The 13,439-nt window shown below is 34.1% G+C and overlaps 1 protein-coding gene across 1 annotated transcript in view; it reads right to left on the bottom strand.

Annotated features, from left to right (window-relative positions):
* Window positions 1-13,439, bottom strand: part of LOC111064034 (E3 ubiquitin-protein ligase hyd) — a 99,970-nt gene that overhangs the window by 76,655 nt on the left and 9,876 nt on the right. Inside the window, exons 6-12 of the mRNA XM_039440410.1 lie at window positions 12,142-12,341; window positions 10,720-10,991; window positions 8,174-8,325; window positions 5,809-6,147; window positions 3,774-3,884; window positions 2,103-2,257; window positions 938-1,052 (exon numbers count right to left, since the gene is read on the bottom strand). Of these exons, the coding sequence (XP_039296344.1) occupies window positions 938-1,052; window positions 2,103-2,257; window positions 3,774-3,884; window positions 5,809-6,147; window positions 8,174-8,325; window positions 10,720-10,991; window positions 12,142-12,341 (1,344 nt within the window). The remainder of the gene's footprint in view (window positions 1-937; window positions 1,053-2,102; window positions 2,258-3,773; window positions 3,885-5,808; window positions 6,148-8,173; window positions 8,326-10,719; window positions 10,992-12,141; window positions 12,342-13,439) is intronic.

The raw sequence follows: 13,439 nt of genomic DNA, 5'->3' as shown, positions 1-13,439 counted from the left end.
TGCTCCACACTCACAGAAAGGGGAGTCAGCCTTCCCCCACTTATGCATCAGATAGGCACATCTACCATGATGAGTTCGTACCCTATTCAATGCCGACCATGTTTTACGAGGCAAATCGAAGCCTGGTGGCCTTTTGGCTACAAATGGGATGTCAATGTTCTGCTTTGCTGACCACGCTTGTTGCCAGGCCTCAGTTAAACGGAAACCTGAATCTAAGGCTGTAATTGCCGTCCTAACCGGTGGCTTACGAGATTGCAGACGGCTCTGATTGGCATCTTGTATATCCTCATGTATTGGCAGGCTTCGATTTTTCTGTATCTTCTTGTACTCTCTAGTGAGGGCATTCATGCGTCGAAGATTTGGGGGTGGGATGTGACTCAACACCGGGAGCCATTCCACAGGGGTAGATTTCAGAACACCACCTATCATTCTCATTGAGTTATTTAGCTGAACATCAACCCTATGAACATGAGAGCTATTCATCCTGTGAACAGTAAAAATATAATTCAAACATGTTCTAATTGATTATTATTATTACTATTCCCGGGCTGACAAATAATTTTTGAATAGTAGCGTTCATCGATTTTCCACATAGCTGTTTACCCTGTTGTCAATATTTGCAGTAGCAGAAGTCTTCGGGGTGATTCCAGCATTTAATTTGGATTTTCGTTTAATAATAATGATTAATTCATTAGCATTTGAATAATTGCAACACCTCAGTAATTTCCATCTGTGTTCTAATATTGGACTATCACCAGTCAGCCCAGCCGAGTGAAAATGAATAATACCATTTGAACTTATAGGAATTATATTTTCACTATTGTGTGCAGACCCAGCTTTATTGTACTATATTTGGACTGTTGTATAAGTTAGAATTTTAATAGTTTTGGGCTTAAGCTTGAATTTCTATGTTATATAAGTTGAATAATTTTGTTACCTTGTCCATCAACAGTGACAGTGAGAATTTGTCCAATTGATTCAGCAATGTTGACACGTCGGGGAGTTCTTTGAAAGCAGTCGGGAGCTCTGGATGTTGTGTTTGTTTTCAATACCTGTCAAAAAACCAACAACATTTATCTTAATAGAATGAAGAGAATATAAGGGAAATATCATCAAAAGACTCATAAAAGTTAGGGAATCATCATTATCATCATCCCCCTCATTACCCACGCACAAGCCTAGAGCTCCTGTGGGCTTCACCCACAGCCAAAAAAATAAATAATTCAACTCCTGAACAAATCAAGTATTGATTGATCAAATATAACTGAATATAACTATATGAAAGGTATTATAATTTTTATTGTACTCGATACTATTAAGAGAAAAAAACAAAGAGTGAATGAGCTTAGGTTACACCAAAACTTGGTAAATTTACCACAATACAGTAAATTCAAACATTCAAGAAGTAATGACTATTTTCAACTCTCCAGAATTCATGAAGTAGACTAATGGTAATTCCTCAACACAGAAACTATCGAATGAAAAAGACTAAGAAATTGTCAAAAACCACAGATTTATTGATACTTAGAAAGACCGGTTTTGGTTATTACACCACTGTCAATCTCTGATAGACTCTCCTAACAGAAACAGAAACTATCCTATTATATTAAACGAGCAATTTCTGTATTTTTATATCTGCTTACTTATCTGGTTATTCATATTTATGTCTGGTTATTTATGTTCAACGGATCTCGAAAACGGCTCTAACGATTTTCACAAAATTTGGAACATAGTAGGTTTATGATATAAAAATTCGATTGCACTAGGTCTCATCTTTGGGAAAACTCGCTGAACGACATTAAAAGAATAATTCATCCTTGGCTGAAACAACTGTGGATAGTAAAAAGTGAGTGAGCGAGTGAGTATGTGAAAAATCAAAATATCGTATCCCCGAAATTCATAAGATGACATATAGCCAGCTGTGAAATATAAACACGATCATTTCAGAGAATTGTGTTCTGTTTATCAATAAATAAAAATACGAGCGAAGCTCGGTGCCACGATATTATTAGTGAAATTCATTATTTTTCTCTATATTTAAGAAATAAATTGCTCTATCTAATAAATAAATAAATTAATTTTGAAGGACGCGTTTTTCTAACCTGCAGATCATCTTTCCTGAGCAGCCGGCAGTCTTGTAGGAGACTGATGGTATTGTCGTCAGATAAGGCATCCTTCATGCAATCCTTGCTCACTTCCTTGTTTGTAGTTGGAAACTTCACTGCTGCGTAAGCACCGTCCACCTTCAGAACTCGCCCTAAAAATAATAAAAATAGCGAAAATTACTTACAAATCATCAATTTTTTTACAATAATAAACATATAATCTATTAACAATATAGTATTACACATTGCATTGGTTAGTTCAAATCACAATATTTTATATTACTATGTAATCTAAATTCCTAGTTTATATATTTTGGACTCAAAATTACACAAAACTTAGCGTATGAAGTAATAAACATAACCCATTTTTGGTCAATTTCTATCCAAATTTGGAAAAGGAACAGTTCTGGGCTTCAAGCCTGTTGTTCCTTTCCCAATCATTCATAGTTTAGAATGATATTGTATCTATCAATGTATGGATAAATAAATAGTCAGTGTAAATATTGTAGTATTATGGCACTAAATAACTTCATTATGGCACTACTATCTTCATTATAATCTTCTTCATCATCATCATCATCACCGCTGAAATATAGACCAATCAAGTTCATAGTTGCTCTGTTTATAGAATTATTTACTCTACACTTAAATTATTACTTAGCTGTATCAATATTCTTCCTATATTATGAGAATTCATAAGTTGACATCAACATAATTACTATCATCTCGTACTAAACTTCAAGTACTTACGTAAAATACGTAAAGTACTTACGATTAGAATAAAGGAGCTTCAATTTTGAATATTTCACTGAATTTTGGGAATATTGAGGATTTAACAATTTAAATGAATCTGATAAACTATCCACCCCTCGTAAGTTGGCCTCTGAGGTCTGATGCGGAGAAGGGGAATGAATGAGTGGCGCCATGTTGTTGACGACTCGTTAGTGTGACTACAAACCGTGCTCACTAATAAAGCAGTAATAATAAAGCATTATTGTAATGATTGAAAATGTTAGGATGTAATTTTACTTATAGATCACTGGTTAAATTACAAATTTGGTGGGATGGAAATTACTCCAATAAATTTGGCGATGGCAAATAGACCATAGTGTTTGTGTACTAGCTGTCTGGCTCAGAATAATCAACTATAGTGAGGTCCACGATATAATGACAGTATTTGATCAACTTTGGTTTTGCTATCCTTGTCTATCATTTGACAAAGCCAGGGGTATTATCCTTTTCTAGGTCCACAACGATGCCAATTATTTTTTTGACAGTGTAGAAATATAATTAATTAATGCAGAGAATCGGCATCGCTATTATTTTATCTTTATCCACTGCCATTATAACGTGAACCTCACTATAATATGCTCAGTATACTTAGTATACTTAGTATAGACAGTACACTTAACTAGTATAGACAAGAATTGAATTTGTATTGCCGCATCCACACTATCGCTTAATGCCTAGAAATAACGACAAGCGCCACAGTGTGGATGGCTGTTTTGTCAATGCTCGCCTTCACTTGCCATTGCCCCGATTTTTGTCGAGCGAAGGCCAGCCAAGGGAAGTGGTCATCCGAGCATCCACAAATGGCCACATTACAGTGTGGATGGCAAGACCAAATTGGCCAAGATTACCAGCATGGATATATCCAAATTTACTCACCAACTGGCAGACTCTTGACATCCTCAACGAAAATCACATCTCGCAAGCACCATTCTTCTTCGTCTTTCTTTTCAGAGTCCTCTTGTTTCACGGCCACTCTCTTTGCTCTCTCTAAAAGAAAAAAAAATCAAAAATGGAATTAGAAAAATTTCCCCCCAAGAGAAAAACTGGGAGAATTTTAACTCGGTGTTCTGTACCAAAAATAGGTAAGTAGATTTACTCTTTCTGAAAATTTACTACTCAAACTACTGTAGTTATTAAACTACAGATATCATTTTAATGATCAGGGTAGTCTAACCGTTCCTTCACTTTATATTTATGAGGTAATTAAACATCGCGAGGAAAAAGAAGTGGCAAGGAATAGCAATGATTACAGCTACAACACAAGAAATATAGTAATCTCCTAGAGTACAACACAAGAAATATAGTAATCTCCTAGAGTAGGTCTAGGAGTACTCTCCCCTGCCTTTATTACTTAGATCATTAACAAAATGGCTTGTTACAAACCCGTTCTACTCTTTAGAAGAATTCAGAACAGGAGTATGTAGAATAAATGATTAATATAAAATATTATAATTATATAATGTAGCATTATTAGGAGTGAACTATTATTGTCTATATGATTTTAATAATTTGTTATTATTTATTTTATCATCTACTTTGAATAATTATAATTTGATTATGTATTGTAATTTTATAAAGTATTTTTAGCCTACGATTGTAGGATTATGTACGATTGTATCTTCAAGCTACATAAAGTGATTGATTGATTGATTGATTGATTGATAGGTACGACTACCATAGAACAGCTTCTTTTTAGGAATCCAATGTTTATAATAAGCCTCAAACGTTTAAAAAGCTACCCATTCCATTAAAAACTGCTAGGATGTAGACGTTTTTGGGAGAGTTAAATAGTTGCTACTAAAATAACGAGTTTTTCATATCACACAGGCAACATATATTGAGGGATCATTCGTGTGTTGATTTCAACATGTTTCACCATAGAGAAAAGATAGTATAAGAAAATATACCATGGTATGGGGCGTTTATGTTCTCCCAAATTTCACTGTTAACCCAAGCCGATAGTCCTAGAAGTTATTTTTCGTAAAGCTATGTGACGCTGATAATCTCTCATACTGTACCGCTCTCACACTCTCACCCGGCCAAAACAATAATAGACAGTAATCGGTTTCAGTTAACAAAAATGGGCTTGAAATTTAGAACATCAACGACCTATACCATGGGATATCTTCTCATGCTATATTTTCAAATAGTATGTTATGTATTTTTTATTTTCAACACTTCCAATAAAGGCTACTGTTAAGATTTTTTTCAATTTATTTATTTCACACACATAATATACAAGTTTGTTACAAATTAACAAAAAATATACATGCAAACATCAACAACAATACAAAATAAAGAGAATATGGTGCAAAATAAAAGTTGAGGATTGAAGGGTTTTCCCAACTATGGTTATCCATGTACTAGGAAAACCTTCAATCACATTCTATAAAGATATGAAATAACTGTTAAATTTATTTAGAGTTAAATGTGTAATAAATGATTGGACGAATATGTGAGTGAACGATTGATTTAAATAGAAATAAAAATCTCAGTACCATTTTTGAATTATTTTATCACAACATGTTTCAACATTCATGCAATTTTCAAGTGATATGAAGTAAAAAATAAATACTGCTGGAAATACAGCTTATTTTGATAAACAAGTTTTGAGAAATAAGAATCTTAATTATAAATTACTTACTTATTTACTTATTAATTATAAGTAAATAAATACTGCTGGAAATACAGCTTATTTTGATAAACAAGTTTTGAGAAATAAGAATCTTCCAGCAGTATTTATTTATTTACGCCATATCACTTGAAAATGACATGAATATTGAAACATGTGATAAAATAATTCAAAAAAAGGGTACTGAGATTTTTATTTATATTACAAGTAGCCCTAAATAGAAAAGACACGAACGATTGATTGAATGGCTAATTGAATAAATATAAATTGACTACTCACTGTGCGAAGTGGACCCAGTATCACTGCAAGTAGAGGAGGCGGGCGAAGGCGGAGGCGGCATATCCAGTCGATCGGCGTTCTCCTTGCCGCTCTTCGCACCGCCACCACTGCCGCCCCCGCCGCTGCCACCCGCACTGCCACCGCCGCCCGCGTCCTGCTTGCCGCCCCCGCCGCTGCCACCCGAGGAGGCGGAAGATGAGGAGGCGGAGGCTGAGGAGGAGGCAGCTGGAGCTGGGGGCGGCGTGGCTGGCAGCACCTTGAAGCGGCACACGTCACTCAGATTCCACGCCGCGTTCTGTAGTTGGCCCACCTTCGGAATGCCTCCCGATATACAGAAACCTGACAATCACAATTAAATCTATCAATTTCCTGGCTTCTAGGACTCTCATTAACTCTTAATATAGGATAATAAAAATTGTGAAGTGAAATGGACATAGGCTATTGAATGAATTTCTCCTAGCAATACTTTGAATGAAAATAAATTACTTTTATTAAAATAACTAGGCTTAGTGCCGGTTGCACAACAGCCGGTTAAATTTTATAAATATAATTTCCAAGATACTATTTAATTTCTACTTTTGTAATTTGTAATTTGAGGAGGAAATAAATTCATTTATTCAAATTTTAACCGTGATTAATTCTACGAGAGCCAATCAGAGAAGCAGTCTCTTCAAAAACGCATTCTCTGATTGGTTCTCGTGGAATTATTAGTGGCATCCCGACACATATTCATATATAGTGGAGCCACATTTTTTTAGATCAGCAAATAATCAACCAATTGTATTAATACTTTGTAAATAATTGTAGCTTATATGCTTTTTGTAATCATGTCTATACTGTATTTTGAATAAACTCGTGTTGTACCCTCGACCAGAGAAATTATTATTGTTATTAATTAATCATGATTAAAATTTAACCGGCTGTTGTTCAACCGGGCCTTAGCTTTATAAATGAATACTTTTAGGTTATCTTGGATTTACCATGGAGCAAAGATAGCATAAAAAGATATCCCATATCGTTTATGTTCCAAATTTTAAGCAATTTCTTGTTAACTGGATTACGGTGTGTTATTACTGTTTTGGCCGGGTGAGAGTGTAACAACGGCACAGTGTGAGAGACTAACAACGTCACATAGCTTCACGACTACTAGGACTATTGGCTTGAGTTAACCGCGAAATTTGAAAAATGAAGGCCCTGTATCATGGGATATCTTCTTGTACTACCTTTTCTCTATTCATATATCAATTGCCGTTACCATAATGTTCATTCAAGTGCATATAACGTTTTTTTATAATACCTTACTTTATGCAAACTAATAGACCGACAATTATTATTAAACGAAAATCCAAATTAAATGCTGTACATCACCATTCCCGGGCTGACAAATAATTTTTGAATAGTAGTGCTCATCAAATTTCCATCTAGCTGCTTACCCTGTTGTCTAGTAGCAGAAGTCTTCGGGGTGATGTACAGCATTTAATTTGGATTTTCGTTAAATAATAATTATTAATTAGCATTTGAGTAATTGCAATATCTCAGTAATTTCCATCTGTAAATAGACCGACAGATGTCAATTAAATATCTAATAAACATGACATATTTTCTTATAAACAGTACAGTCCTAAAGCTTTATTCAGGCGGCGAAATTGGTATTCTGAAATTGGTATTCAAAGAAGAATTAAAACTGTTTTTTTCATAAAATTGAATGAGTTTCAAATTACAATGACAAAAGAAATAGCAATAATAAAGTTAGCTCAAACATTGTACTCATTTTAGTTTCGAATCAGAATTTGGTCATTATAGTTGACAATTATTAATCATGTAGATAATTTTCCATGTTATTCTGACTAAATTTCTCAATATGATTTTTTTTAATAACAAAATTACAAACTTATCAACAATTTTGGTAGATTTTCAGCGAAACCATTTTTGGGAAACTAGTCCGAAAATGTACATAGAAACTAATCTTAATTACATCTGTTCGTGTTTTTTGACAGTTGCGAAGCACCAGTTCTTATGAAATATACAGATTATAGACTGATAAATAATAATAAACTTTATTTCGCCAAAATACAAAACCACTAGAAAATATTTCCAATGAATAATACAATAATAATCATAGGAATCAATAATAATACCTTTCGAAAGAATAAATTGAATTGCCAGCTAATATCTAATTCCTAAGCGATGACTGTAGCCACACTGTATTATCGGCTGTAGTCTATTACTATATTATTATTATTATTGTAGTTTATTTGTGCCGCACTGTATTATGGGCTGTAGTCTATTACTGTATTACTATTATTTTAGTATATTTATTTCGACTAGGAATTGGAGCTTTATAGAATGAGATGTTGAAACTAACCTATGGCTCCGGGCTGATACATGGGGCTGTTCTTCATGCAGACCTGGCTGCCCACAGTGATTTCTGCCGAGCTGGTCGATGGTCGCTGCTTCCTCGACTTGGCACGATACTTCTCCCACAACTTCTTACGCTGGCTCAGCGGCAGAACTCCCCTACAAACAAATATATTACATTTCAATCGCTTCATTTTTAAATACTTTTCATTTTATCAATCCATCGGAGTGAGAGACAGAGGGCGGACGGCCCGAGTAGAGGATGGAGGGAGGACGGGAGTAGCCCGAGAAAGATATGGGTGACATTCATTTCATGGTTTTAGTTGATCACGAATCATCTGTTTGAGAGGTCTCCGTTTGTCGAACTCTCAGTTCGTCAAGTTCCTGTTGTTTTCAGAAAGACTATAGTGAGGTCCACATTATAATGGCAGTGTACGATTGACAATACTGTTGCTGTCCTTTCCTATCATACAACAAAACAGATAGCACTATCTCTCTCTCTCGCTTTGCAAAGTTGTCTATTTGCCAGAATATTTTATATTTACTTTTGACAGTGACTGTACAAAACTGTACAAACTATATTCTCAGCCGCCATTTTTTTTTCTTCATTCTATCAAAATACTTGAGTACACATGTCGCATAATTGATTTAAAATGTATTTTTGAAACAATGAAATATTTTTTTAACATTACCTTATGAGAAACTCAAATTAAAATACCTGAAATGACATTAAAAAGTTGATAACTAACCATCCTAGACTTCATCCATGCTCAAGTTAGCTTTCCCGTAAAGGTTAGACCTACTCGTACCGGTATAAATAATATTGAAAAGTTATTTCAGAATTAATCCATTGAAAATACTTATTTTTAAATAGAATTTATATTTTTCTATTATTTTTAAAGGAAATTGGAATAGAATAAACTACCAAATAACTCAATTTCTGTTGTTTTGAAATTCAGATTGTTGTATCACAGCTTTTTAAATTAGCCGCCATTTCAGTTTTGTATAGAAATAAAAATCTGATCTCAGTCATGAGAGCAAATTTTTGAATCAAATTATGAAAAAATATATTGATCAATTTGACATTAAATTGATTATTTTATCAAGGAAATGATAATTATTATTAGATTAAATCTAATGGGATGAATTGAGTAACAGTTGTGTACAGTCAGTGGCAAAATAGAGAGACTTGGCAACGTTTTTCTCCTATCTTTCTTCACTGCCGTTGAAACGTGGACCTCACTATAGTGAATGCAGGATCATAAACTAATTTATTTACTTTTTCTTTATAGGGCTACTACTATTATTGCAATAAAATTAAAATCACCATAACCCGTTTATATTTTATTAATGCATTAACAAATTAATAAATTTTATTAATGCATTAATAAAATATGAAAATATGGCCTAATACTTTTTTATTTCCTCTCCTTCTTCCCTCTTTCTTTCTTCTTCTTATTCGTTCAATTTATTTATTACTATTTGTTTCTCTTGGTATATTAACGGTTTACAACCAATATATTTATGTTGTTGCCCAATATATACATAAAAATAAGAGTAAAATGAGCACAAGAGGTATTCATACAACACCCGTCAAATACAACAACTTGATACCCAACGTACACGATTAACCAAAGTACAGAAGTCCCATCACGTCTTGGGAACAAAGGCCTACAATAGGTTGCAAGAGTTAATAAATAATTATCCAGTCTCTTTGTTCAGCAAATCGCTATTATTGATCTTCTGCGAGCAAACCCCTCCTATTCTTTGGAGCAGTTTTTCACACATTCTTTATAACAATTTAGGCTGTGCAAAGGCTAAAAATAAACTTTTTACTCATGATATTTTTCAAAGTTTTTTGATTTGCATATCATCAAGCTATCAAAATGAAAAAGTTTTCTCAGGAAAACATTCTTTTTCTGATCATTACTTTTTGAGATGCCTAAAGTTTAAATTTTTGGGACAAACCATTTTAAATTCGGTAAGAGATAAATCCATGAGATTTAGAGGATAGACTCTTCATGGTATTGTTGATCTAGTGAAACTAGAATTTTCTGAAATATAAATTTTTAAGATAGTTATTCAATTTACTAAAAATAACTTCTAGATGAATTATTTTTGGTAAATTGAATAACTTTTCCAAAAATTGATATTTTCAGAAATTTTTTTTTACTAGATCAACAATACCATGAAGAATCCATCCTCTAAATCTCATGGATTTATATCGTACCGAATTTGAAATGTTCTGTCCCAAAAATTCAAACTTTAGGCGCTCATATCTCATAAAGTAATGATCAGAAAAAGAATGTTGTCCTGAGAAAACTTTTCATTTTGATAGCTTGATGATATACAAATCGAAAAACTTGGAAAAAAGAGTAGAAAGTTTATTTTTAGCCTTTGCACAGCCTTAAGTGTCAAGTGTTATTTTATATTGTGTTGACGTTGCTGATGACTGTATGGTCCGATAGCAATTAGTATTCGTACTATTTATTTATTACTATTTCTACTTACTATTTTATCACTTCAATTTGAAGAATACTATTTTCTACTCACCACCAATACAACGCGCCGCTCTCTAACCGCGCAACAGTGTACAGTGTGCATGTGTGCAGACTGACAAGGCGGTCCAGCGTGAACTCAGTGTATGCGGTGGCCGCATGCTCCAGTTTGGCGGCCGCAGCCGCATGCGAGACCAGCTCGTCCATCCAGGTCGCCACACGACCCGACTCGGTCGCCACCGAGCACCGGATGCCGGTCGCTGACATCAACACCACGCGCTCGTTCACCAAACCCAGCGAGATCGTTTTCGGGTGGTGGATTGAATTCTGAAACACAACAATGATCAATTATATTGTAAAAACAAAATAGAAATACAATGTATATTTATATTTAATTATATCTAATTAAATAAATGTCCTGGCTGGATCTTGGTTCAAGTGCAGTAGCATATAGGCTACTCATATTTATTTTTTGTAAAGCTTTTTTGTATTTTGTTTTTGGAAAATAAATAAATTTTTGGCAAATAAATATCATGCATATACAGATTCATAGATTTAAATATAATTTCTATAGATTTATCTCATACATAGATTTATAGCTTAATATCATTAGAAGTGCACTCCACTAGGGCTTAATCTTAGAAGTGTCCATAGTTATTCCACATATTGTACATTGTTTTTGTAATGTTTTATTGGTAAAAAGAAAATGAATGGATAAAAAGATTTTTACTAGATCGTTTGATTTTTGGAATGATTGAGAATTTTGATAGGCATTAATATGATATAAGTTTGTATTTAATATAATTCAGTTCAACACTTGGTAACGGCGAGGTTGGTCGAAGCGGTTGTGTCATCAAATAAAAATAATAAAAGGTTCTATTGATTCTATAAAAAAATAGAATAAATGTTTCGCTACATTGTACAGAATAGCTGATTAGAACCCGTATGCTCGATGTAAGTTTAATTAAATTTAAAGTTTAAACCCTCACATCTCCAATATTTTCAACAAATGTAACAAATATTATAATATAATAAATATTCAACACACAGCTTGATTTAGGCCCACCGCAAAGTGCACCCACCTAATCCACGGCTCATGATAATCCACGTTCAAGGTCAAGCGAAGCCACACGCTTGGCTGGGTCTATCACCGCTAAGTCAATCCACGGTCCACGAAAACTGAACGAATCACAAACCGATCCACGCGTGGATGTTTAATTAGTGGATTGTATGGGCGGGATGCAGTTTGCGATGCATCACTGCTATCAATGCTTTTACAAAACTTTCCACGGCGTAGGTTAGCGCGGCGTGGATTAGCGTGGGTGTACTTTGCAGTGGGCCTTAATCCTGGATTAAGTCAAGTTTAACCCAAACTGCTATTGAGCGAATATAGGCATAAAACAGATAGTACACAGATTGTACAAACATCAAGATGAGAGTAAAAACTAGAAAATAAATATTTGTGTTGGATGAATACCTCGATATTGCGATAGGGCTCCATCTCAGTCCATTTCCACTGATAGAGCTGTCCATTGGATGAGAGTGCTATGAGCTCACTGTGCAAAGCGGCAATGCTGACAAACTTCGCCCCGGGCTCCAGTCCCTTCTCAGGCCAGTATTCCGCGTCCTCCGACATCCATAGCGGGCTCTGTTGCGCGTAGTCTTTCTTCTTGCTTTCTGCAACACACATTCAAATAATAATAATTTATTTGAGTATCCATCTATAGTGACTAAATTAGAGTCACCATGACTCTAGTACATGCAATCATTGCTGTCTTTAGAATTACATGCAATAGAGAACATCAAAAAATTAAATTATAAAACTCAAGAAGTGTTTAATAGCATTGTCTCTGTACTCCCTACAAGAATTTACAGATCACACTATAGGTTTATGACTGTTGTTATCAACTTTTTGCTACTTCTATAGTACGATTAAGATTGTTTTCTACTACTTTTCATGTTATGTTCCTGATGTACCTGCAAATTATTATGAATAAATATTTTTTCAATTCAATTCAATCGGAAATTATTGGGAGAGAATAAACATAAGAACTTCATAAAATTATCTCCCGAATTTAGATTGATGATTAGATAGCAGAGTTATATTATTATTTTCATGTAATGTATTCTCAATAAATGAATAACAGAGTTCATGATCAGATAACACAAAGTATCAAAAATTTAATTCAATACATACAATATTTAATAGATGTTAGTCTACAGTAGAACCTAACTAGTACAAACTCGTACTAATGTTAAAAAAATTCTTTCTATCATTTGTCAAGCTGGATTTCAACACATCAGTATTAGAGTCTGTGTCTAAATATTTTCTTCCCATGAGTTCTAATGGGACTCGCTCGGACGGGCTGTATGGGGAATAGCCCCATTGGAGATCACGTGGAAAATATTTGCACTGAACCGAACGCCGAACACTGATACTTGTATCAGTACCGTATCCAGTGGGAGTCCAGCTTAATCTTGATGGAGTAACTGATTCAAAAATGTATAATGTTTATACTTCGTTTTTATTTTTGAAAATAAAAACTCAAAATCTCTGAAAATAGTGAACTTGAACACTGTTTTCTGAAGGGTGACATTCACTTCATCAATATTTCAGCCAACCAGTCCGGGTGGGCAAATTCGGTATGTCAAGTTTTCAGCATGTGAAGTTCATGTTGCTTTTAGAAAGACTATCATATATATTTCATTCTAACATTATCAAGTGATTCTGAAAAATACTAGCATATTGCCATTTGAAAGCAAAAACCTAATTCC

This window comes from Nilaparvata lugens, chromosome 13, assembly GCF_014356525.2.
Source record: "Nilaparvata lugens isolate BPH chromosome 13, ASM1435652v1, whole genome shotgun sequence".
Taxonomy (NCBI): domain Eukaryota; kingdom Metazoa; phylum Arthropoda; class Insecta; order Hemiptera; family Delphacidae; genus Nilaparvata; species Nilaparvata lugens.
Note: the sequence above shows the minus strand (reverse complement) of the source record. Positions and strands in the feature narration are given on the sequence as shown.